This window comes from Neofelis nebulosa, chromosome X (genome assembly GCF_028018385.1).
Source record: "Neofelis nebulosa isolate mNeoNeb1 chromosome X, mNeoNeb1.pri, whole genome shotgun sequence".
Lineage (NCBI taxonomy): Eukaryota > Metazoa > Chordata > Mammalia > Carnivora > Felidae > Neofelis > Neofelis nebulosa.
The window spans coordinates 88,441,580-88,469,322 of record NC_080800.1 but is presented as its reverse complement, the minus strand read 5'-3'; the positions used below and the strand labels follow the sequence as shown (position 1 = coordinate 88,469,322).

General features: G+C 39.6%; 1 protein-coding gene across 2 annotated transcripts in view; it reads right to left on the bottom strand.

Annotated features, from left to right (window-relative positions):
• Positions 1 to 26,082, bottom strand: part of VSIG1 (V-set and immunoglobulin domain containing 1) — a 37,125-nt gene extending 11,043 nt beyond the window's left edge. Inside the window, exons 1-4 of one of the 2 annotated variants that reach the window (XM_058713192.1) lie at positions 25,792 to 26,082; positions 9,997 to 10,160; positions 6,351 to 6,458; positions 120 to 318 (exon numbers count right to left, since the gene is read on the bottom strand). In XM_058713192.1, the coding sequence (XP_058569175.1) occupies positions 120 to 318; positions 6,351 to 6,458; positions 9,997 to 10,160; positions 25,792 to 25,840 (520 nt within the window). In that variant the 5' untranslated portion in view covers positions 25,841 to 26,082. The remainder of the gene's footprint in view (positions 1 to 119; positions 319 to 6,350; positions 6,459 to 9,996; positions 10,161 to 25,791) is intronic. The other variant, XM_058713193.1, reaches the window with a different exon arrangement.
• Positions 26,083 to 27,743: the final 1,661 nt, after the last annotated feature.

Below are 27,743 nucleotides of genomic sequence, written 5' to 3'. Positions count from 1 at the left end.
AGGAGCCAGGAGGATATTTACCCCCTGGGACTTAATTAGCACCATAACTCACTGCTCATTTAAGGTCTTAGTTGTTCCAAGAAGAGAAAAAAACAAACAGAAAAAAAAATTGCCCATACCTAACACATTGACTTTGAGGATGCCTTGATTTTTTCCAACAAAGTCAGGGGGGTTGTTAACATCACAGACGTAGACACCACCATCTGTTGGTTGCATATGTGAAATAGTGATAGATGCGTTATCTGGGTCGTTGGACCCTACAATCCGACCTTTAAATTGTCCGATGGCTGTAGCTTGTCCACCTTCATAATAGTAAATCTAGGACATAAAAATGACAGAAATGAGAATTGGAGAGTGGCCAAGGCTAAGGTAAGCTACCCAGAAGCACCCTCTATCTGATGTCACCTTTGTTGGTAAGAGGCACCATCCCCACCCATCCTCTCCCACAGGGAACAGATCCCATGGCAAAAGTTGCCCAAGCCAGTGGGGTGCTTTAGCTTTCTCACAGGTGTGCACAGCCACCTCCTCACTTGTGCACAAAGCAGTTCTGTGATGTCATCAGAGCAGTGATGCGTGCCCATCTGACAGATGATAAACAGCTGGAGCTGACAGGATTCAACTCCTACGCTTTGGCTAGATCAAGATGCTCACCTGATGACCCTACCTGCAGGAAACTCACTGCCTAAAACACAAATGCCTGATGGGAAACCAAAACCATCATTCCCCCCACCCCCGACTTTATAGACTTTGTTTGATTTGAGTTTACTTTACTCAGTGGGACTGCAGGTTTTCCTAAAGTTAGAGTATTCATACTCCTTTCATACACACATACTCCTTTGGAGAAGCAAACTTGGGTTTATCCTGTTCGTTAGAAGAAAAACATTTCATAGCAGAGAGGCCCCTGAGAAATCATCTGGTCCCATCCCCTTATAGTGGCCAGGAAGTGCTTCGTCAATGGCAGCTAGTACCATTCTCCTCACGTGGAAGGAGGCAGAACTGGAGTTATTCTTTCATTTAGACAAATAAGGGCACTCAAATCCAGAAAGATTAAATGGCTCACCCGAAGTCACAGGATTCATTTATTATTATTATAATTTACCACAGTCAAGGAAGACCTGGATTCTAGTCTCATCTCTAGTAGAGATATGAATAGTTAGATCATAATGGCAACCGTGGGAGCGGCATGGTGAGGTGGAAAGAGGCCTGATCTAGGAATCAGATGGTCTGGGCTTTAGCCTCAGCTCTGCCTCTGATTGTGACATAGTCAGGGAAGGTGGCCTCTGGTTATGCCTCCATGGCAACCTGTGATAAGAAACTTTGTGATAAGAAACTCTGTTATTTAATCATCTTTCCAACCTTGAGTTTCCACATCTGAACGAGGAGCCCAAGCAAGATCGTCCAAATTATGAGATGTATTCCCCAAGTCTAGGCACATAAGTTGATTTTAGGCAAGTTGATTTTCCCCAAGTCTAGGCACATAGTGTGATTTTCACATAAATGAAAACTTATACAAAGATACATATCTAGCACATCAAGTCTGTGACTTCATGGATATTATTGCTTAGGGTGACACTAAGATATTTTTAAAATTTGAAGAAATCAAGTCAATATAGAAAATGACATTAAATAATACTGCTGGGGGCGCACAATTATGACAAAAATCATAAAGACATAAGGGGTTGAAGCTTGGGTATCACGGGACTAGGTGATCCCTAAGATTTCTTCATTGTACACAGTCTATGCACACACTTTGTTAGTTTTATATAAATGTGTGTTCAAGTGATTGTTTATTATTTAATAAACTGGTATTGCGCTAGTCCAGTGGAACTAATTAATGTTTTTATAAAATGTACTTAAAGAGCCTTATTCATTGAATTCATTCTTCTAACATTTTAGAAGAAACTGAAGCCCAGAGAGGGGAAAAAAAAAGACACACACAAAGTTAACAGCGGGGAAAGGTCTAGCACCCAGTTCTTCTAATTCCTTGTCCAGTGCTATTTACCTTAATAGGATGAGGGAGGGAAGGCAATCAGCAAACCAAAAAATATTATCAAGATAAATTCAGATATATTCTCCTTCAAATAGAAAGCCAATATATTTTTAAACTAAAGCAGAAAGGTAGATTCTGAGGGAAAATTCAAAGAGCATATTGAAGGTGAAAAAAACCTGTCTCTCTTCCCGAGTTCTCTAATATCAACTAGCTTTTTTTCCTGCTACAAATGAGCCATTTATAATTCAATTTGTCCACTCACACCTACTGAAATCACAAACTTTTGTCCCAAAGGAGTCTTGTTGGACTTAAAACTGGAAAGTCAACATTAACACAAGGTATCCCAGTGGTCCAGGAGGAGGTTCAGCTCATCAAAGGTCTATTACCTTAATCTGGGTTAACACCCAAGCTATCCGGCTTTCCATTTCACTAGCCAGCATTGGGCTTATTTACTTTCTAGTCAACAATTTGAGGTCCTGTGGACTTTTACCTGGAACACATCCTGCGGTCCGTCAAGGAAGCCCTTCTACACCTTAGACATCTGGCTGCTACCCCTGCTCCTGGGAAGACTGGGGGAGGGGTGAGTCAGCCTGTCTTATGCTGTGGCCTGGCGACATCACAACAAGATACATCAGTCCTCCCTACAGCCCTCAGCCAGTGCCAGAGGGTAGGGAGAAAATATCTGGTTTCTGCAGAGAGTAGGGACCCAAGAAAGCATGTTTTAGGCCAGGACTAGAACATTCAAAGAAGCCACTGTAAAAGTCACAGTGTTGGTTATGAAGCAAGGTGAAATGAGCAGGTAAGTCATGAGGCCCTGGACTTGTAACTTCCCTGTAAAAAGACCTTCACCGGAGCGCCTGGTGGTTCAGTCGGTTAGATGTCCAACTTCTGCTCAGGTCATGATCTTGCAGTTTGTGAGTTCAGGCCTCGTGTTGGGCTTTGTGCTGATGGCTCAGAGACTGGAGCCTGCTTCAGATTCTGTGTCTCCTCCTCTCTCTGCCCCTCCCATGCTCGTGCTCTGTCTCCCTCTGTCTCTCAATAATAAAATAAAACGTTAAACATTTTTTTTTAAAAAAAGGACCTTCACCAACGCTTTTACCCAAGCTCCTCACACTGTAACCTCATATATATATCTTGCCCTTTCACAAATAATACTAAAAGGTGTCAGGGATAGGAACGGAGGTGAGGAGGGATAACAATGGGCACCTAAAAGGGAAAGGCCTTGGCCTGAGAAGGAAAGTCCCAAGGGCTAGCCAGTGGCCAGACACAGAGATGGAGGGACTTTTCTGTTAGGGTAAGTCCATGCTGTCACACTGTCCTTGTAAAGAAAAAAAAAAGGAATGTTTTCCTGAAACTGCTTATCTAATCACACAGGAAGTACTGAAACGTGGTTCCATTTGCCACAAAAGAATAACTCTTTTAAAAATCAAAGCTGAACAATGGCCAAGACCCAGCCCATGATCCTGTGAGGCTTGTACCTTTTCAAAGAAAGTATATTGTCAGTTTAGAGATCAAAGCAACTGAGGTGCGGGAAAAGCCATGGATGTTCAACAGGCCATATCCTTTGGGAGGTAGGGGAGAGAAAATCTGCTTAAAGAAAATCACACCTATCCAAGTGTTCCCTTAAGTGGTACTTGTTAGTTTTTGGCCTACTTGTGCTTCATGGATGCCCTGCTTTTCTCCCAAGGTCCTCTCTGCTCCTTGTGATGTTCGAGGCTGATATGGAGACACATTATTTATAAGACCCCTTTAGAGATTACTTCGTTTATGGTTTCTAAGGTTGATGACCCTCCAGGAGCCAGATGAATACTGGGGTTATGGGGTTATGGGAAACAGCTGAGAGGGGATGGTGGCTACTGGTAAGATCATAGAGGAGAGTGGGGAATGTGGTGAACTGGGGAGCCAATGCACACAAGGCTTTCGAACCGTGGAAACAAACACACACAATCCCGGGCCGGTCAAGAACATGCATCCACTGGCCAAATTGGGCCCAGAGGCCTCCAATTTGCAACCTCTGATTCATCTTCTTCTGTAACAGAAAAGGACACTGGAGGCTCCAAAAGAGAAAGTGATTTTTCCAAGATCACCCAATTTATAAGCAGATCTGGAATCTGGACCTCCTGACTCCCCCTGAATACGTGAAAATGGCACTCATAGTCCTGCCTTAGGTGAAGAAGTTGATTCTTAGGTAATCTTTCCCTTTTGGGGCAATTCCATCCCTTACTCCAGCCCGACCCTTTTCCTGCCAATTGCTGCTATTCATTGGCACGATGCTTCCCATGCCGAGCGGTCTCGCCACCTGATGCCTTAGACATCTGCCAGCTGCAATAACAGCCTTTCCCCTCCTACTGTGCCAAGTTCCTATTCACATGACACCATGCAGCTGGGAGCCAGATTTGTCCAAAAAGATTTTTTTTTCCTCAGCTTTGTGATATTGTTCTCTAACTAGAGGCTAGAGTATAAACAAGAAGGGTTGAAAGAATTCAGTCTGCTTTCTGTTTGAGGCTGAGTTGGAATTCATAAATGCATTTAGCCTCCAGAGCTGCTTTTGTGGGTTCCTTTTGGAAATGTGGAGGGTGTGGAAGTCCACAGCAAGCAACCCTTTCTTTCCCTTCAGCTTCTTGCTTTCCCGCATGACTCATAAAGGGGCTAGCCTTGGGAAGGGAGGAGTGTGGAGTGGCAATGGCCTCAAGCCCAGCACTTTTTCTGGACTGTCCTTGTGGACAGGTTGCACAGGGGAGGGAAAGAACACCAATAGAAAGATATCCCTGTATTCAAACTACTACTTGCCCAGCCTGCCAGTTGCCCTAGATCCCACAATTTGAATGGCTTCCTCTGGGTGAAGGCGCAGAAAGTCTATGCTTACACGATTTTCTTTGGAAGAGAACAAAATTAAATATCAGTAGGGGCACTTGGCTCAGTGGTTAAGCATCTAACTTCAGCTCAGGTCATGATCTCATAGTACATGGGTTTGAGCTCCGCATCGGGCTCTGTGCTGACAGTTCAGAGCCTGGAGCCTGCTATGAGTTTTGTGTCTCCCTCTCTCTCTCCCCCTCTGCCACTCATGCTCTGTCTCTGTCTCTCAAAAATAAATAAATACTAACAATTTTTTAAATAAAAAATAATAAAATAATAAAATATCACCAGTCCCTAACACCTTAGCATTAGGTTAATTGATCAGATTTAGCAAGAATATACAACGAGGCAATGAGATATAGAATAGATAAACTTTGATGGGAGGGGTGGTGGGAAGGGAAGAACTTGGAGTGTTTCTCAATGGGAGTTACACTGGTATTTTGGGCAGACAATTCTTTCTCACGTGGGTTTATCCTACATACAGCAAGATAGTCAATATCTCTAGCCACCACCTACTAACTGCCAGTTATAAATCTCATTTATAACAATTAAACCAACAACCCCCTCATTTTCAAGTGCATGTGAGGAAATGATACACCCCCACCCTGCCAACATTTAAAAAGTATTTGATATAATGGTATTTGTAAAGGAGAGGCCAGGTGGGGAGAATCTGAACGTCCACAGAATATGATGACATTAGGTTCTGGAAGGAAGTTGTCCACATTAAATGTATGCTGGGGAGATGAAATGGCAAAGGGTTCCATCCAGTATGGATGTTATAGAAGAGTTAGTACTGTCTGTGAGACCTATGCTAAGTAGGATCAATGCCTGTTCTGTTCATGGGCAGGTGAGATCTCTTTAGTTTTACCAGTTAGTGTCTGGATGGAAAAGGAGGAAATTGGTGTGATCAGAGGGGCACAAAACCACCCCAGATTTCCATGCTAGCTTGCCTGTTCCAAGGCCAAGAGTCTTCAACTAAGTGTCCTTGATGAAGGATTGATCATCTAAAACTGTCCATGTCTTCCAAGAGGAAGGCTTCTCTAAAAGGAGGGACTTGCTAATAAATATCCTGGCCCTCCTGGTCAGAAGACTTATGGGATACCTTTGCAGTCCCCATTCACCAAAGGAACCCCTTGGAGGGGATAGTCAGTAAGAGATAAAACCCTCCCCTGGGTGCTGAGAAACACTATATCTTGGAGTCAACTGATTCTTTAACACAATGATGTTGGGGTAGGAGAAGAATATGAGCCTATGGCAAGAGTTGGCCACTTCCGTGTTCCAGGCAGCAGTATATCCCTGAGCCTTTTGGAGAAGGCTAAAAAGAATTCCAGACATGGGCACGAGAAGGCAAACTCAAGACTATCCCAGTTTTGCCAAGAGCTTGTGCTGATTTGGACCATTATCAAATTTGGACCATACCATCCCACTCCTAAAGGCTGGTGTCATTGCCCTAGATATTCCAAACAATGAAGGGGTCCAGTAGTACACCAATAGGTGTTCTTACCTGAGAGGTCCAGCTACATCTTCCCCGAGCGTCTCTTGCATGCGCCATATTTAGACACTGACTGACTGCCTTTTCCTCCATACCCTCAGTATTGAGGCACGGGCTGTGCTGTGTTTGAGCAGAAATGGGTGGATCTGAGAGCCGAATGCTACATGGTAAACTGACACATCAACCCAGGAGTTGAATTGAATCACTCAGTAATCAGTCTGGCAACATCTTATGCCCGTAAATCATAGAATTGTCTAATGGCACAGCTGTCTCTTTTTATCATCCCCCAAATGTTCACCAGCCCTTCCTAGATTAACATACAACATGCTTTACTGAATTCTGGATGCATGGACGTACTCACAGAAGAAATGAATTTGAAATAGAGGCCAAATCCCATTTTGAAAAATACCATCTCAACTCAAGAGGTCTACAACTTCATTGTTGAGCAGACTTTCTGTTCAGCAATAGGAGCAGGCAGAGAAGCCTGACCCTTGTCTTTAGACACAGGGACCTGGCAGTCAATGGAACAGGAAACTAATCCTGGGCCAGGATTCCCCCAAGAGCTCTGCCCCAGCTGTTAAGCTATACTAAATGTCTCTTGTAGGGCTTGATTCCCTAGTGCCCATGATTCAGAGGGTATTGATGGGATGGGGATTTTGCAAAATCACCATTTTGTAAGTAATGATACACTTTGAATTGAATTCATTGAATTACACATTCAATTACTACACATTCATTGAATGGCTACTACATGGAAGGCTTCTCAGTGCTTTACAAGCATCATCTCATTTAATCTTCACAGTAAACCTATGAGGTAGGTAAGTAGCACCATTACACAGATGGGAAAACTGACCCTCTGAAGGGTCAACTGAATTGCCTAAGGTCACCCAGCCAGCAAGTAGTAGAGCAAAGCAAGGAGTAGAACCAATATCCATCAGGAGGTTTCCACTGGTGCTCCAAAATTACTCATGTGGAAAAGCAGAGAGAAGCACATGCTTGCCAGGATGGGAAAAGAGGGGAGGGACTCCAGTTCTCTGGAAGTCAACCCCCAAGGATGGTTGAAATGTGGATCTCACTGGAATAAGCTGAAGCAAGATGGAAAAAGAGAAAGAAGTGAAACCTTGACTTTATAGAGGTGTTTTTCACTGTCTCTAAGCCAAGTATTAGACCTACTCTACCCTGTCTTCTACGCAGCTGAGGCACAGGCATAGCACAGGTCTCATGCACTTGGAGAAGCATCTAAAATGTTTTAAGATCAATGGGGCACCTGGGTGGCTCAGTCGGTTGAGCGTCTGACTTTGGTTCAGGTCATGATCTTCCAGTCCACGAATCCGTACCCCTCATCAGGCTCTGTGCTGATGGCTCAGAACCTGAAGCCTGCTTTGGATTCTGTGTCTCCCTCTCTCTCTGCCCCTTCCCTGCCCACAGTCTCTCTCTCTTTCTCTCTCTCTCTTCAAAAAAAAACATTAAAACATTTTTTTTAATGTTTTAAGATCAAGAAACATATTCTCACTGAATCAGTGGCTCAGCTCAGAGGACCTCCTTTGATTTGGACATCCAAAAACACTAGATATCTTAAATTCCTTGCCTTGCCTGTACTTGCCATTTTGAAGAAGGAGGCCAATGGCAAGGAAATAATCCACTCAACAAATAACATTTTAATAGTTTCTTTCAAAGGGCCCTGAAGAGATGCCCTGGGTTCAAGCCATGTTCAGTTCAATCACCTGCACCTTCTGTGTATCTCCATGCCTACAAAAAACTCACTGCTGGTCACAAGATCCTCCTGCCTGCGGCTCCCAACCCATAACTACATAGTTCAACCAAGAGGCGGCCTTGTAAATTCCAGTGTCAGAAGAGGCGTAAAGAACGATTTGTATTTTTGACCTCAGATTGGCCCTGGCCTCACTTCCAGGCAGTTGAGGACATCTGGATTTGAGTACCAAGCATTAAAAAAAAAAACACCTCAAAATATAGTGGCAAGGCCTCCCTAAATTCGGCCTCTACTGGCAAAATGGGAAAGCCTTCAAGCCTGCAGATAAAGAATGTATTGAAAAGACTATTTAGGAAACTGAATTTTCAAAAGGAAGAAATTTCACATGATTATTACCATCTACAATCTGAGAGAGCAACGTGCAAAGGAAAGGGATGTTTTCTCAGTTGATTGCAATATATGAGGTCTTGGGTCAGGGCATTTGGGTGACAAAAAGTGGTAAAATTACTGTTGTTGCTGCTACTGCTAATTAAGGAGATAAAGCTGTTTACAAGGGAGAAAACTTACAGGACTTTATATTTTTTCCAAGCATTTTCACATGCATTATGTTAGCAGATTCCCCATAAAATTGCAGGAGAGAGTTAGTGCTCCACCACATTTTGAAGAGAGGCACAGAGTGATTCAGACACTTGTCTGAGGTAACCAGTACTGGGCAAAAATGTTGAAAGTTGATTGGAAAGTGGCATTAATGAAATCACATGTTGAACTGTGTCTCCTGCTACAAAAGTCCAGGCCCTCTGTTGAAGAGAGAACTTAGCACCTCCAAAGGACCAGATATGGCTGAAGTGACAAGGGCCAAGGTGTGGCTCCTCCCAGCTAGCACCCTCCTTCTTCTCTACCTCTGCCCTTAAAACTCCTCTAGCCCACTCAACTCGCCCTCCATTTTTCTACTAATCAAAACCCTTCCTTTTTTTCAAGGCCCAATTCAACTACATCTGACTATTCCAAACCATACTGATTAGTTTCTTCTCTGAAATCCTTGTTTTGGACCATACATCCTTTTTGAAAATCTGATGAAAGCTATAGGCCTTTTCTCTCAAGAGTTATGTATTGGCAGACATGTTGCAGACTCATGCAGATCGTTACATATGCTCTCTCTTTCTCTCCTCTCTCTCTCTCTCTCTCTCTCTCTCTCACACACAAACACACACACACACACACACACGCGCACACACACACACTTTTGAGTATACAATTTTAGTCCTTGGGATAATTTAAAAAGGAATTATGTTTAAGGCCAGATGAAGAAAACCTGAGACTAGGCAGCTTATAGGTAGAATGATTCTCCTTTGACTTTCATGCACCCTCTTCTAGCAACCTCTTAGCCCAGACCCTAGCCTACTTTCCCTATCCTGTATCCTCTAGCTTCCTGTTGCCCTTGATTACCCATGGTTCATCACTACTTTGGCCCTTGTCTACCCATCTGGGAGTCTCATTCCATCAGGAATCAGTCAGGCACAATGACTTAGCTCACTTGACAGGCAGATCCCAGATACTACATCTGCCAGAGATCTGCAGATCAGGTAGGACATGTATTTGAACTGGGGTCTTCTAGAAATAATAGAGAGATTATCTGAGGAGAATGAGAACCTTTCAGAACTACTGCTCATTTTACCCATAAGAAGGACCATTCCTGTCTACTCTAGAAAACACAATATATTCAATGTTGACCTACTCAGATTTGAGATAATAGGCTATAACTGAATATGAAGAGAGGACAAAGGCCAAGTCACATAGATGATGGTCTTCCCTAAACAGTTGTCTTTAAGCTCTTTGTATCTGAGGTTCTGCCACTATTGTCACTGGTTTACCACTCCTTCACATACCGACCCCAACAGTTTATGTCAGAACTACCAAAGGGGAATAGTTGAGGAAAAACGTCCTTACGGAAGTTGGTGGTAAGTCCTTCTTATGAAAGAATGACCACTGGATGGAAAGCTTGTCCCGGGAGACCACAGTGCTGGTGTAGGTACAGACAAGCGTGACATCAGATCCAACAGTCACATTCATGACGCTGTCTGGGATGGTCACCTGCACCATACTACCTTGATCTGAAAAGATAATCATCAAAAAGAAAATGGTACATACTCACATTCTGATGACACTCTTTCATTACAAAGCACTTTCAATGACATCTTATTTGAGGAACCCAAGGGAAGGAGGAGAAGGTACAATGGGCTGTATGGCAAAACTGAGCAAGCAATGGGCATGGGGGTAGGGGAGCATCTAACAAATTACAATGTGACAATACTCAAATCCTATGAGATAATAACACCAAACTGTGAATTTCTTTTGTATAAGAATGGCCTTACACAGAGGTTCTTAAAATGTTGTCCAGGAACACAAAAAGGTCCATAAGTATGGAGAACAACCCATCCAGTTTGCCCAGGACTAACATATTCCTTGGATGTGGAACTTTTCAGTTTTAAAATCAGGTAAGTCTCAGGCAAACCATACTGGTTTTGCTAGGGCTTTCAGTGCTTAAACCAGGAAAATCCCAGGAAAACCAGGATAAGTTGGTCACCCTACCCCTAAGACAATTTTGAGAGGCTTCAAGATCAAAATGATATTCATAATAATGCCAAGATGTTATTTTTCTTTTTCACTCTCATCCTCTCATGAATGTACAGTGGAGTGTTCCACTAGCTACATGGCAGGTGACATCATTGCTTTGGCACCTAATGAAATGTGTGCTTGTGGATTTTTGTTCAAATAATTTTTAGTTTTAATTTCTAATTCAGTGAATATAGATGGCAATAACTGACATAGCAAAAACTCTTTGGAAGTCCTCAATAATTTTTAATTGAAAATTTTATTGAGATAATGGTAGATTCATTCACATACAGTTCTAAGAAATCACACAGATATTCCATGTACAATTTACCCAGCCCCCCACAATGGTAGAATTTTATAAAACTGTACTATAACATCACAACTAGGACACTGGCATTGAGACAATCCACTGACTGTATTGTATTTCTCCAGTTCTACTTGTACTCGTGTGTGTGTGTATGCATTTAATGTTATACAATTTTATCACATGGGTGGCTTTATGTATCTACCATCGCAATGAGGATACTGAACAGTACACTGATCCCTGATATTGCCCTTTTATAATCACCCTCACTTCCCTCCTGCACCCCATCCCTGATTCTAAGCATTGGTAACCACTAATCAATCTGTCTTCAATTTCTAAAATTTTGTCGTTTTGCACATGTTATATAGATGGAAGCATGGTAACCTCTTGGGATGGGCTTTTTTTCATTCATCATAATTACCTAGCAGTGAACCCAAGTTGTTGTATGTATCTGTAATTCATTGCCTTTGATTAGCAGCATTCAATTTGTTGAACAATTCACCCATTTAGGAACATTTGGGTTGTTTCCAAGTTTGGGCTATTGAATAAAATGCCAATGAACATTCATGTACAGATTTTTGTGTGAATATAAATTTCCATTTCCCTGGGCTAAATTCCGAAGAGTGCAATTTCTGGGTCAGATGATAGTTACGTGTTTAGTTTTATTAAAAACAAAAACGAAAATCGGCCACACTGTTTTCCAGAGTGGCTATTCCAATATACATTCCCCCCCAATAACATATGAGTGATCCAGTTTCTCCACATCCTCCTCAGCCTTTGGTGTTGTCACTATTTTCTACTTCAGCCATTATATAAGTGTGTAGTAATATATCACTGTAATTTGAATTTCCATTTCCCTAATGCAAATTAATGATGCTAAACAATTTCTTGTGATAATTTACCATTTGCATATCAAATGGTATGTGAAAGGTCTATTCACATCTCTAGCCCATTTTCTAATTGTACTGTTTAATTTTCAACTGTTGAATTTTGAGAGTTCTCCATATAATCTAGATTCTAGTCGAGACAGTTTTATTTCTTCCTTTCCAATGTATAGGCTTTTAATTTATTTTTATGACCTTATTGCAATCACCATAACTTCCGGTACTTTACATGTACAACTTGTACATAACATAATACAAAATATGTTTTTTCTAGGTTATTTGTAGATGCTTTTTATTAAGTTGAGGTAATTCTCCTTTGTCGTGGGTTGAATTGTGTCCCACCAAAAGATATGTACAAGTTTTAATTCCAGGTTTTTGTGAATGTGACCTTATTTGGAAATAGGGTCTTTGCACTGTAGTTAAGTTAAGGATCTTGGGATGAGGTGATTCTGGATTTAGGGTGGGCCTTAAATCCAATGACTGTTGTCCCCATGAGAAAAAAGAGGGAGATTTGTCACCAATACACAAAAAGAAAGGCCATATGAAGATAAAATCAGAAATAGGGGCATTGTAGCAGTGCCTGGGTGGCTCAGTCGGTTGGGTTTCCAACTTCAGCTCAGGTCATGATCACAGTTTGTGAGTTCAAGCCCCTCATTGGGCTCTGTGCTGACAGATCAGAGCCTGGAGCATGCATCCGATTGTGTGTCTCCCATTCTCTCTGCCTCTCTCCTGCTCATGCTCTGTCTCTTTCTCTCAAAAATAAATAAATGTTAAAAATTTAAAAAAATAAAGAATTGTATATACAAACAAAGGAACACCAAGAACTTCTACCAGCCAGGTAGCAGAATGGCATGGCACTGATTCTCCTTCAGAGCTTCTAGAGAGAACCGATATTGCCAAAGCTTTATCTTCAGACTTTCGACCTCCAGAACTCTGAAAGAATAAATTTCTCATTGTTTGTTTTTGTAAATGTTTATTTATTTTTGAGAGGCAGAGAGAAAGAGAGAGAGTGGGGGAGGGGCAGAGAGAGAGGGAGACACAGAATCCAAAGGAGGCTCCAGGCTCCAAGCTGACAACACAGAGCCCAACGCCGGGCTAAACCCATGAACTGTGAGATCATGACCTGAGCTGAAGTTGGATGCTTAGCCAACTGAGCCACCCAGACACTTCTAAATTTCATTTTAAGCCACCCAGTTTCTGGCAGTTTGCTACAGGAGCTCTTGGAAACAAATGCATCTTTTATTGTTTAACTTGCTAAGAGTCTTTATCATGAATGAGTACTGAATTTTGTCAGATGCTATTTCTGTATCAATTGATATGATCATTTGCTTTTTTTCTTTAGCCTGTTGATATGATAGATTACACTGAATAACTCTGGGTGTTGAACCAGCCTTGCATACCTGAAATAAATCCCACTTGGCCATGGTGTAGAATTCTTCTTGAACATAGTAGGATTCAATCTCCTAGTATCTGGTTGAGAATTTTGAGTCTAAGTTCATGAAAGAATTTGGTCTATGGTTTCTATGTATGATAGTCTATGTACTATCTTTGTCTGGTTTTGGTATCAGGGTAATATTAGCCTCATAAAATGAGTTTGAAGTGCTCCCTCCTTTTCTATGTTTTGGAAGAGATTGTGTAAAATTGTTGTTAATTATCCTTTAAATGTTTAGTAGAACTATCCAGTAAAAGTATCTAGGCTTGGACATTTCTTTTTCAGCACCTTTTTTAACTTATGAATTCAATTTCTTTAAGGGTTATAGGGATATTCAGATTATCCATTTTATATTGGGTGAGTTTTGGTAGTCTGCTGTTTTGAGGGAATTGGTTCATTTCTTCTAAGTTGTCAAATACATGAAGGTAAATTTGTTCATTGTATCTCATTATTACATTTTTAATTACTACAGGATATGTGGTGATATCCCATATTTCATTTATGACATTGGTGATTTATGTCTTATCTCTTTTTTATTTTTACCAGTCTTGATAGAGGTTTGTAAATATTATTTATCAATTTTTTTCAAAGAACCAGATTTTTATTTCATTTAACAATTTTCCTATTTCAATTTCATTTACTCAGCTCTTTATTATTTCCTTTCTTCTGTTTGCTCTGGGCTTATTTTACTCTTCTTCTTCTAGTTCCTTGATGTGGAAACTCCAGTTATTGACTTGACACTTTTCTTAATTTCAAATGGAAGCATTTAGTGTTAAAATTTTCTCTCTCAGCATTGCTTTAGTTGCATGTTACATATTTCCATATGTTATATTTCATTTTAATTCAGTTCTATCTATAGCCTGTAAATTTCCTTTGAGATTTCCTTTTTGGTCCATAGATCATTTAGAAGTGTGTTGTATAATTCTCAAGTATTTAGAGACGTTCTTGTCTTCCTGTTCTTGATTTCTAGTTTGATTCCATTGTGCTCAGAGAACAGGCTCTGCATGATTTCAATTCTTTTACATTTGTGGAGATTTGTTTTATGGCCAAGCATATATTCTATCTTGGTAATATTCTTCAGGTGCTTGGGGGGAAACAAGTGCATTCTGCTATTGTTGGGTGGTGTTATATACAAAGAGACATACTTTAAAACACTATAAATACTCACTAAGGTAGACTGTATTATGAGCCTTAAAACACATCTTAACATATTTAGAAGAAATCACACAATGTATGCTCCCAGACAACAATGGAATTAAAGTAGAAATAAATTAACAAAAAGATTATTGGAAAGTCCCAAAATACATGGAGATTAAACAATACATTTTTTATTTTTTTAAACAACACACGTTTAATTTTTTTAATGTTTATTTATTTTTGACAGAGAAAGACAGAGTGTGAGTGGGGGAGGGGCAGAAAGAGATGGAGACACAAAATCAAAACAGGCTCCAGGCTCTGAGCTGTCGGCACAGAACCTGACGCAGGGCTTGAAACCACGGACCATGAGATCATGACCTGAGCCAAAGTAGAATGCTCAACCAACTGAGCCACCCAGGTGCCCCTAAACAACACACTTTTAAATAATACATGGGTCAAAAAGGAAAGCTCAAGAGAAATTTTAAAATATTTTAACTAATGGAAATGAAAACAACTTGTAAAAATTTGTGGTATGCAACAGAAGCAGTGCTTAGAGGGAAATTTGCAGCATTGAATGCGTATATTAGAAAACAAGAAAAGATTTAAAATCAATCATGTAAGCTTGCACCTTAGGAAACTAGAAAAAGAAGAACAAATTAAATCCAAAGTAAGGAGAAGAAAAGGAAAATTAGAGCAGAAATCAATGGAATTGGAAACAGGAATTCAATACAGAAAACCAATGAAATCAAAATTGGCTATTGGAAAAGATCGATAAAATTGGTAAGACTCTAATTTATCTAATTAAGAACAAAATAAAGAGAACACAAATTACTAGTATCAGAAAAGAAAGAGGGTCATGACTATAGATACCATGGACATCAAAAGGATAATAAAAAATATTAGGAATAACTCTCTGCCCACAAAGTTGATAACCTGGATAAAATGGACCAATTCCTAGAAAGACACAATCTGCTAAAACTCACACAAGAAGAAGTAGACAATTTTGGCAACCCTATATCTACTATGTATCGACTAAAGACATTGAATCAATATTTAAAAACCTTCCAAAACAGAAAGCACCAGGCCCAGATGAGTTCACTGGTAAATTCTACCAAACATTTAAGGAAGAAATTTTACCAATTCTCTACAATCTCTTTCAGAAGATAGAACAGAGAGAATATTTCCTAACTCATCCTATGATGTCAACATCACCCCAATATTAAAATCAGACAAAGACATTACAAGAAAAAAAAACTATAGACCAATATTTCTCATGAAAATAGATGCAAAAATCCCAACAAAATACTAGTAAATCAACTCCAACAATGTATAAAAAGAATTCCACACCATGGCCAAGTGGAATTTATCTCAGGTATGCAAAACTGGCTCAAAATTTGAAAATGAATTAATGCAATCTATCACATCAACAGGTTTCTTAAAATCACATGATCATATCAGCATATGCAGAAGAAGTATCAGACAAAGTCACATGATCATATCAGCATATGCAGAAGAAGTAGACAAAGTCCAACGTCCATTTGTGATAAAAAAAAAAAACTCCAGGAATATAGGGGAACTTCCTCAACTTGATAAAGAACATCTACAAAAAACCTGCAGCTAACATCATCCTTAATGATGAGAAACTAGATGCTTTCCTACTAAGATCAGGAGCAAGACAAGGATGTTCCCTGTCATTACTCCTTTTCAACCTTATTCTGGAAGTTATAGCTAATGCAATAATATACAAAAAGGAAACAAAAAGTATACAGATTGTGAAGGAAATGACAAATGACATGATTGCCTATGTAGAAAATCCAAAAGAATCAACAAAAAAACCCTGGAACTAATAAGGATTAAAGCTAGGTTTCAGGATGCAAGGTTAATGCACAAAAGTACGTTGCTTTCCTACATACCAACAATGAACAAGTGGAATTTGAAATTAAAAACACAATACCATTTATATTAGCAACCCCCCCCAATGAAATACTTTGAGTATAAATGTAACAAAATCTGTACAAGAGCTGTAAGGAGGAAAACTAGAAAACTCTGATGAAAGAAATAAAAAAATAAATAAATGGAGAGATATTCTATGTCTCAATAGAATAGGAAGGCTCAATAATTTCAAGATGTCAGTTCCTCTCAACTCGATCTATAGAGTCAGTGTTATTCCATTCAAAATCCCAGCAAGTTAGGTGTGCCTGGGTGGCTCAGTTGGTTAGGTGCCCGACTTCGGCTCAGGTCATGATCTTGTGGTTCGAGGGTTCCAGCCTTGTGTCGGGCTCTGTGCTGACAGCCTGGAGCCTGCTTCAGATTCTGTGTCTCCCTCTCTTTCGGCCCCTCCCCCTGCTCGCACTTTGTCTCTGTTTCTCTCTCCCAAAAATAAATAAACATTAAAAAATTTTTTTCTAAATCCCAGCAAGTTATTTTGTGGATATTGACAAAGTTATTCCAAAGTTTGTATGGAAAAGCAAAAGACCCGGAATAGCCAACACAATACTGAGGGAGAAGAACAAATTTCAAGACTTCCTATAAAGCCATAGTAATCAAAACTGTATAGTATTGGTGAAAACAAATAGACAAATAGATCAATGGAACAGAATAGAGAGCCTTGAAATAGACCCACCTGCATATAAAAGAGTCAACTGATCTTTTTTTTAAATTTATTTATTTATTTTGAGAGAGACAGGCAACGAGAGAGAAAGGCAGAGAGAGGGAGAGATAGAGATCCCAAGCAGGCTCTCCACTGCCAGCACGGAGCAGGACGCAGGGCTCGAACTCATGAACCATGAGATCATGACCTGAGCAGAAACCAAGAGTCAGACATTTAACCTACTGAGCCACCCAGGTGCCCCCAACTGATCTTTGACAAAGGAGCAAAGGCAGTACAGTGGAGCAAAGATGATCTTCTCAACAAATGGTGCTGGAATAACTGGCTGCCTATGTACAAAAAAATGAATCGAGACTCAGATTTTATACCCTTCACAAAAATAATCTCAAAATGGATCATAGATAGAAATGAAAAAAGCAAAATATAAAAATTCTAAAACATAATATGAGAAACTCTAGATGACCTTAAGTATAGTAATGAATTTTTTAGATACAACACCAAAGGCAAATCCATGAAAGAAATAATTGATAATCTAGACTTTATTAAAACTAAAATATTCTGCTCTGCAAAAGACACTGTCAAGAGAATGAGAAAACAAGCTACAGACTAAAAGAAACCATTTGCAAGAGACATGTCTGATAATGGTCTGCTATCTAAAATATACAAAGAACTCTTAAAACTCAATAATAAAACAAACAACTCGATAAAAAATATCTGTATTAGGGGTGCCTGGGTGGCTCAGTCAGTTAACTGTCCAACTTTGGCTCAGGTCATGATCTCACAGTTTGTGAGTTCAAGCCCCACATCGGGCTTTGTGCTGACAGCCCAGAGCCTGGAGCCTGCTTCAGATTCTGAGTCTCCCTCTCTCTCTGCCCCTCCCCTGCTTGAGCTCTGTCTTGCTCTCTCTCAAAAATAAATAAAAACATTAAAAAATATATCCGGATTAAAGACCTTAACAGACATCTCACAAAGATGATATATAGATGGCAAATAAGCATATGAAAAGATGCTTCACATCATATGTCATCAGGGGGATGCAAGTTAAAACAATGAGATACTACCTCACGCATATCGGAATGGCCAAAATCCAGAGCACTGACAACACCAAATGCTGGTGAAGATGTGGAGCAACAGGAACTCTCATTCATTAATGGTGGGAATGCAAAATAGTACAGGCACTTTGGAAGACAAGTTTGGTGTTTTTTTTACAAAACTAAACACAATCCCACCACGTTATCCAGCAATTATGCTTCTTGGTATTTACCCCCCAAAAGTTTAAAATTTATACCCATGCAAAAATCTGCATGTGAATTTTTTGTAGCAACATTATTTATAATTGCCCAAACTTTGAAGCAATCAAGATGCCCTTCAGTAGGTGAATGGATCAATAAACTGTGGTATATACAAACAATGGAATATTATTCAGTGCTAAAAAGAAGAGCTATTAAGCAATGAAGAGATATGGAGGGACATTAAATGTTTATTACTAGATGAAAAAAACAATCTGGAAAGTCTATATCCTATATGATTTCAATTTTCATATTCTGGAAAAGGCAAAACTATGGAGACAATATAAAGATCATTGGATTCAAGGGGTGAGTAGTGAGGAAAGCATAAATAGGTGGAGCACAGAGGATTTTTAGGGCAGTGAATATACTCTATGTGATAATATAATAGCACATACATGCCATTATACATTTGTCCAAACCCATAGAAATTTTGTCTATTTTACTAGGGAACTCCTATTTAAATCTGTCATTTTAGCAGACAGTCTCTTTTATTTTGTTTTATTTATGTTTTACACACAGGTCTCAGCCTACTTTTGTGAGCTGCGGTTCTAATGCTAGTTTAATTTTTAGAATCTCTGCAGTGTTGTTTTGGTCTCTTTGGTTTATCTGCTGTCACTAGGGCTTCTGTTTGTCCCTCATCCTATTGCCTGAGAGGGTGGAAGTGTTTCTCTAGGTCAGACTGCTGGGTGTCTCTCAGTGGGGGATTGATATGGTGGGACACTCCTACTGGTACCCCTGACTGCTCCTGTGTCTCTGGGGGCAGGGGGAGTCTCAGACACACACAAAGAGCTTTCCAGAACTGAACATTTGCTGTGACTTCATTCCTTTTGTCTGTTCTACCCTCCCACCTCAATATCTCTAGATGAAAGTGAGTTCTCAGGCCTAGTGAGGAAAGAAAATTCTTCCTTTGTCTACGATTGTTAGTGTGGCTTCTGATGACTCACCCAGTGGTGTTGGGATCACATGATGTCAAAGGGACTTTCATTAGATCTGGTGGAAGAATAATCCTCCCTGGGCTGCCCTCTGTGGCTAGGTTGGGATCTGGAAATGCCAGAACTGGCTACCCTTCTTCTGTTGGGTAGAAAGACATAAAACACCTTGCCACTGTGTTATTTCCAGGGCTCCACACCATTTTGCTTTCTTCTTACTGTCTTTCAGAGTTCTCCCTTGGTTTTCTCTTACATTATTTCCAGGGAGGGTTTACACTTGTGTTTAGCAGAAAGAAGCAAGGAGAAGCATGATCTATGCCCTTTTATCCGGACCAGAAATTTCCCTCAAGTTTTTTAAAAAATATAGTTTATTGTCAAATTGGCTAATATACAGTCTTCATTTTGGGGGTCCCTCAAGTTTTAAGAGTGTAAAAAGGTCCTTATACCACAAAATTTGAAAACGGTTGTCCTTCCAAAACAGTGAGCTGCCCCTATTATTTGGAGGACCATGCAAGATCCCCCTACCCAAAAACCCAGCCCACCACCGTACTTGAAATTCTTGGTACTATACAAGCATCTTCCAAAGGTCTATGATGAGGGGCAATACTTTGGGGAATACTATAGAGGCATTGGCTCACTCTAACTGGTTATTACCCATTGCAAAGTCAGAGAGTATAGAAGTTCTCCAGGATGGAACAGAAGACTGTCAGATAAGTATTAGAAGAAAAGGTCAAGTTTAAGAGATGTTCTTCATGCTGCAGGGGAACTAGAGAGTTCTAGCTGCTTGCAGGGTTACAGACAAGGAGTAGGAGTAGAATGAAAATACAGAGATCATGGGAAGATCAGAGGAAATAGTACAGAAAGCCAAATCCTGGTCCCCTTCCTAATTCTGCACACCCAAAGACTTCTTTCATTTTATTTTTCATACTTAATGACAGGCAAAAGGAATCAGGGAATTGACAAACATTTTGAAAAATTAGAAGAAAAAGCACACCATTGTTCTGAGACCCCTGGTTTTCTGTACTCAATAGCCAAGTTCTCTGTCACAGCCAGGCCACCTGGTCCAGCTGCTTCTGTGCCAGAGGTTGGCTGTTTAGAGAGGGCAATTGATACTGTGATAAATTGAGATACGTGATTTAGGATAGACACAATGCAGCACCTTCTAACTCAATGCAGTTTCCTTCTTCCCAGTGCTGTATATCCATGCTCTCCTGGTTCTGGTCATGCTTTTCCAAAAATTAAAATTTGCATACAAAAAATAGCTACTCTTTCCAATGGAAACTTTATTGGGGAAGGCTAAGTGGCTCTCTCCTGCCCTCAAAGACCCCATTTCATTTCTCCTGGAAGTTAGACACATCTCTGGCTATGCTTAAATGATGACTTCCAAATGTCTTTAAAGTGTTCAAAATAAAAAGGACAACATGGGGATTTGGTGGCTGTTAAAGTTCCCAGAAACTTTTCCCCCCAAACAGAGATTTTTCAGGTTTTATTTGGCCATCATTTTGGCCATCATTTTTGTCTTCTAGTTTGGGTCTCAATATCTGTTATGGGATGGGCTCATGGTGGGAGCTTATGACAACGTAAGCACGCTGCTCCCGCCCCCTCCCCCCCCCCCCCCGCCCCAAACCTTTTAAAGGCTGCTGTCAGTATAAGTGCTTGAAGGCAGAGTAAGCATTAATTCTCACACAAGGCAAGCCATGGAAGAGGCCATGGTGCCTACCAACAAATACACAAATAGAGCCTATTTTGTGCCACATATAGTGCTAACCACTGGGGAAGCAATAATGAACAAGACAGACACAATCTCTGCCTTCCCTATCAACACAGTGGGAAGTCATTTTGAGCACAGACCAGAATGAGGACAAATGAAAATCAAGCATTGGGGAACTATAAACGTGATTTAAACATTTTCAACATTTTTTAAAATAGGAGACATATAAATGCCCAAAGAAGTTGAGATCTGTAGAAGCTCAACAATATCACCTTAGAATAAGAATGGCAACCTCCAAATCTAGTGTGAGACAGTATTTTTTAGGACTACCACACAGTGTCCTGTACATAAGTAACAGTTGGCAAGACAATACTTTCAGACCATTTTATTGCCCAGATTCCCAATACTCAGCACCATAATCAATCCTTAAATTGTAAAGAAAAGATGGTGCTCAAAAATTGTCCATCCCTAATACAGCAACAATACACTTCAGAGCCAAAAGCTACATATTTACAGATGAACTTAAAAAAACATGTCCCCTGAGTCTGCATGGCTCAGTCGGTTGAGTGTCCCACTCTTGATTTCAGCTCAGGTCACGATCCCAGGGTCTTGGAGCCCCAAGTCATGCTCCATGGAGCTTGCTCAAGATTTTCTCTCTTTCCCTCTGCCCCTCCCCCACTCATGTTTTTTCTCTCTCTCTCTCTTTCAAAAAAATTAAAAAATATATATGTACAAGATATGTCACATGTTTCCATTACCATACATTACTTAAACCTTTGAGATCATTCTCTAGCCCATTCAATAGAATTTCCTGTAAACTGAAAGTGATTCTGTAAGAAGCAGATAAAAATAAAAGTTCCCTTCCTTTGGATAAATTTACTCTACTTTGGGAAATTATTTTAAAACTGAAAAAGTCGGGGAAAAAATCTCTATATTAACAAGACTGTGAATAAATAGAAACATGAAGATTAGTACCTGATTTAAACAAAACTCAGAACTACAATTCCCCTCACTACCCTGGTTGGATTAAAAAGCAAAACAAGGGACGCCAACTCTTGATTTCAGCTCAGGTCGTGATCTCACAGTTGGTGAATTCAAGTCCCACGTCAGGCCCTACACTGACAGCACAGAGCCTTCTTGGGATTCTCTCTCTCTCAAAATGAATAAACATTTTTATTTAAAAAAATTTTTTTTTCAACGTTTTTAATTTATTTTTGGGACAGAGAGAGACAGAGCATGAACGGGGGAGGGGCAGAGAGAGAGGGAGACACAGAATCCGAAACAGGCTCCAGGCTCCGAGCCATCAGCCCAGAGCCCGACGCGGGGCTCGAACTCACGGACCGCGAGATCGTGACCTGGCTGAAGTCGGACGCTTAACCGACTGCGCCATCCAGGCGCCCCTAAACATTTTTAATAAATAAATAAAAATCAAAACAAGAAACACATATGTGGTTGAAATATGTGTAATGGCTGTTAAAAATCAGTGTTTATTATTAAAAAAAGCTAATCCAAAGTGTATGCTTTTTACTTAAATTAACCAATGTTTTTAAGAGATTTTTTTAGTGCCTCATGTTTTGTCATGGTTTTTCACTCCAGTACTTAATGCCTACAACATGGCAGGCACTTTGCTTATAGGGAATTATTCTTTTAATATACCACAGCAAAAATATTCTTTTAAATAACCATATTCAACATGAGGCATTTGCAGTGATTTAATTTCCAGCAACTTCACATATAATTGCTTAATTTTTGACTTACAATGTAACCAAATGATCACTTACTTTTTTGGATTTGACTGTGAAACCGAAGTTAAATTATATTACTGCTGTAAAACGCATAGCACATACCTCCAGAAAATGAAAACATTAACATATCTTCTTAAAAGGTGACTAATATATATTACAAGTATCTAAAATGATATGGGTGAACTTTTTTCAGAAGACGTTTTTTATGAAAATGATTTTCCTGCAATGGAATTTAACCTAAGACTTCCTAAGAAGTCATAAGAAAGATTTTTGATTAAATCAAATTTTAATGGAGTGTAATTGACATATAACATTATACAGAAAGATTCTGATTAAAATCTGTCTTGCTTAGTTTTACAGAAAACTGATTTTAAATATGTATGTGAAAATTATTTCTGAATGCTTGAGGTTTGAGAAGTTAATTCATTTTTTTATTTTTCCAGCTTTACTGACATATAATTGACATATAATAATGTGTAAGTGTAAGGTGTACAATGTGTTGATTTGATACACTTCTATATTGTGAAATGATTACCAGCATAGTGTTACCTAACACCTCCATCACATCACATAATTACCATTTCTTTTTTTGTGGTGAGAACATTTAAGATCTGTTCTCTTAGCAAGTCTCAAGTATATATCCAGTATTATTAACTTGAGTCACCACGCTGTACATTAGATCCCCCAGAACTTATTCATCTTCTAACTGGAAATTTGTAACCTTTGACAAACACCCCCCAGCTCCTGGTAGCCATCATTCTACTCTGTTTCTATGAGTTTGGATTTTGTAGATTCCACTTATAAGTGATACTCTGCAGTATTTGTCTTTCTCTGTCTGACTTATTTCACTTAGCAGAATGCTCTCAAGGTCCATCCATGTTGTTCCAAATGGCAGCATTTCAGATGATTCATTCTTCCAACAAATGTTTACTATGAGTCCACTATGTGCCAGGCACCAGGCTTGACACCAAAAAACGGGACATTCTTTCTGCCCAAGAAATAAGTCCAGGTAGCACATCAAATTTCACATTGATAAAAACAGTATCAATCATTTCACAGCCACATCTGGATCAACTCAGGGACGCTACCAATGACAAGTACAGACTACTGAAATCTCCCTCTCTCAGACTTCTATACGTATGTAAGCACAGGAAGCAATATATTATACCATATTTCCATTCCATCTGCTAGACTGACACCATCATATTTTGCTATGGGCCAGCTAGATTATCTGTGTACAGATATGCAGTATACACTATATGCCAGCAAAACCAGTTATGTAGTCATTTAAGAACAAAGGCTCTGAAGTATTTATTGGTCACTCTGATTGGGCCTTGTTCTAAAAGTTACAATCAAATAAAACCTTAACATCATCCAAGTTATTTTTTAAACAATGGGAAATTGTATACAAGGTATAAACCCAATTTTGTAATGTGATATATATACTTGCAAAGGAAATATATATATATAAGAAATTCAACCAAATCTTTGAGTGGTAGAATTGTTGGTGATTTTTATTTTCTTATTTATATGTTTTCATAGTTTCAACCTTTCCACAATGACCATACACTACACTTGTAATCAGTAAATTATATATATATATATATATACACTATTAAATTATATATATAATATATATTACATATATAAACTAGCTAACTAATTAACTACTATTAGTTAGTTAGTTAGTTACAGTAAAAACCATTCTTGTAACTATTCCAAAACTGCTGTCTAGTGTAGGCCTGCATAAGGCCTCGCACAAGGAAATAGCTATTGACAACATGTGTGATTTTAGGGGGCTGGTGCAGAAGACCCAGGGATAACCAAATTAGCTAATGACTGGAAGCTCTTTAAGAAGGAACAAAGACTTTCACTGTCTAAAGTTAAGGTTTAAAATGAATATTCCTGGGGGAAAGGAAAATTGTGACATGACATAGTCCCATTAGCACAGAAGCTGAGAAAGGTGTTCTAGCTGTTCCAGCTCTGAGTCCTGGTTAGATCACAGGATAAATGCAATATTGCCTTCTGGTGATTCCATAGAACACATGTGTTTAAACATTTAGTAATGAACATCTAGAGAACTATTACTAACTACCATATAGTTTCGAAAAGTAGCACTTTTAATTATACAACTAGTATAATATTCTTTGTAGAAACCCCGGAAAATATGGAAATGCTGGGGAATACACGAAAATCATCTATAGTCCCATCAGCCAGAGGTAATCACCATGAGCACTTTGGTATATAACCTTCTAGCAATTTATTCTAGTCAAATGTGTGGATCTGCTCTTTCACTTAATATTTTATCCTGGACATTTTCTTATGTCATTAAATATCCTTAGTAAACCTCATCCTAATGACTGCCTAATACTGCCAATGGCTTAACAATATCAGCATGACTGTAAACAATATTATTGTACCTAGCTAACATCATAAAAACAGATTCAAATGTATCTGGTACTTGAGAAAATAAGCCAAGAGATTTTCTGAATTAGTGATCTCTCCTGGGTCTAACCAACATCAAATAATTTAACCAACATCAAAATAATTTAAAAATTATTTTGTTTTGCTCGGATCCCTAAAAACACCCATGCCATGTACAACAATAAATCACTCACGGATTTTCCAAAATACAGTCTTAAGCTTGGAAAACAGCAACACCTAAAGAAATGTTAGAGAGTGAAGCATAGTAGGCCCTCCAAGCCCAGCTCTGCCTGTTGTAACAACTCAAGTTGATCACAGTGAGTTCCCTTAAAGGAAACACTAAACTGAAACAGAAAAAAACACAACTATCCCTAGTGCAAACTTCAGCTTCTGGGTAAATTAAGCTGTTCACCTTCCCAATCAAGAAAAGGAAAGCTACTGTGATTATTCAGAGAAAATTTTTTTAATTCAGATGCTACATAAAACAATTACATTTACAACATGGCCTATACTTGCTAAGCTAGAGTTCTAACATTTATTTTATTCTGCAAACGAAACATAATTCCCTTGAAGTGCAAGAGAAGAACACATGTAAAAATTCATGTTTTGAGTTTAAAAGAAAACCGTTCCCAATCATCTTTGATGGTTTGGAGACACTTCCCTTACCTGCAAAGCAGCTTAGGATCAGACAGACCTTCCAAAATGCGAACACCATTGTGTCGAGGTTCCTTGAGCTCAGGCGAGGCCCGGTAGCTTGCCTGGACTAGGCTGAGTGTCAAACTGGCTTCTTCAATCACACCGAGGTTTGCCAGGCTTATCTGCCGGTATCACGAAGCAAACAGCTTCTTCGGGCTTACTTATTGGGTATACTCCTTTCTCACAGCAGATGTGTGTTTCTTTGAAACACTTTTCATGGGGCGTGTTTCTTGATATATTTGCTACTGTGTTAATAATAAACCCATGTATTTAAATTCTTTAAGCTCTTTGTATACAGATTCTCTAAGTTTTATTGTTTAAAATCATACTTATTAAAAAGTTAAATTTGGGGTGGACTATACAGTTGGAAGTGAACCTATGCAAATAAAAGCTGACAAGGCTAATTAATTTCAAATATTTCCATAAAAGTCTTACAGTATGGATCCACTAACCTCCTTTTACAAATTAAGTTGGTAAATTCGTGCTCTGAGATTTTCTCAGGAGACAGGGTTCACAGGAAGGACACAGGGGTTATGAAGCAAAAAGTATTCATTTCTTGTGTGAACCAACTGTGGACACATCACACTTTTTTTTGAAGACCTGGTAGTTCTCACTACCTCGGCAGTGGAATGAATAGTATGCTTTGGCCTCCCTGGTCAGAAACCCTGTAGCATTTATCAGCCCACCTAACTTTGTAAAAGGTGAGTGAATAAACGCTTTAAGACTTCCATTGGAGGGGCTCCTGGGTTGCTTGGTGGGTTAAGCATCCAACTCTAGATTTCAGCTCAGGTCACAACCTCACAGTTCAAGAGTTCAAGCCCCACATGATCTCATGGTTCAAGAGTTCAAACCCCACACCTGGCTCCGTGCTGAATGTGTAGAGCCTGCTTGGGATTCTCTCATTCCCAATCTCTCTCTCTCTGTCCCTCCCCCACTCATGCTCAGTCTCTCTCAAAAATAAATAAATAGACTTAAATAATAATACAAATAATAAAGACCTTCATAAGATAAATCTGAATTTTTGCAGAATTAGGTTACTGTGTAGGTGCAATAGGGTTTCTTGGGAAAGGGGGTTCCCTAGGAGGGCATGACAGGCTGCATAGGTGAGAAGCCTTCATAACAGTGTTCCTCTTGTGTTTAAATTCAGATGCAGGAAGGCCTCCTCTGGCTCTTCTTTCACAATATCTAAGTCCTTTTGTTTTTACCTGTGCAATGGCTCTCAGATTTGTCCTTTCACAAATTTTCTGCTTCCACCCTGGGCCAGGTACTTAGCTCTTTACCCCTGGCCTACTGTGGCAGCTTCCTAAATGGTCTCCCTGACTCCCTCCTCCTTCATCCTGTGTACCAGCCACATCCTGATGTTCCAACCCTGACTAAGCATCTTCAATTAATACCATTATGGATGCCTTCCAACAAGACCAAAGTCCTTCATCTGGATTCCCTAACTTTCCAAGATCTGACCCTCACCTCCTCTGAACTTTAGTCATGTTAAATCACCCACCTGAAACACACTGCCACGATTTATTGCCTCAGTCACTCTGAAACATGTATGCACTGCACTGATATGTTCTGTGAACTTTAATTTACAGGGAGTGTTTGAGCCCAGCTCAGCGGAGCCAGGCCAATTTCCCACTGCTTGCATCAGGCCTGATTTCTTCCCACAGCCTTTCTTGCCCATGCTCATGGCTGGTGCCAAACTTTGGCTCCAGGTGAATTCCGGCATTACTTAGAATTTTCTCCTCCATCCTCTTGCTGTCTATGCATATTCTTAGGGCAGATCAGTAATGCCGTCTTATGTGAAAATTTTGACGAACGTTCATACAACCCCTGTCTGGGCCCCACCTTGGAAAGATTTGCACTGTACTTAGAGCCAATACCTTATGGTTGGCACTTGATTGCTCTCCAGTAGTTTCCTATTTATT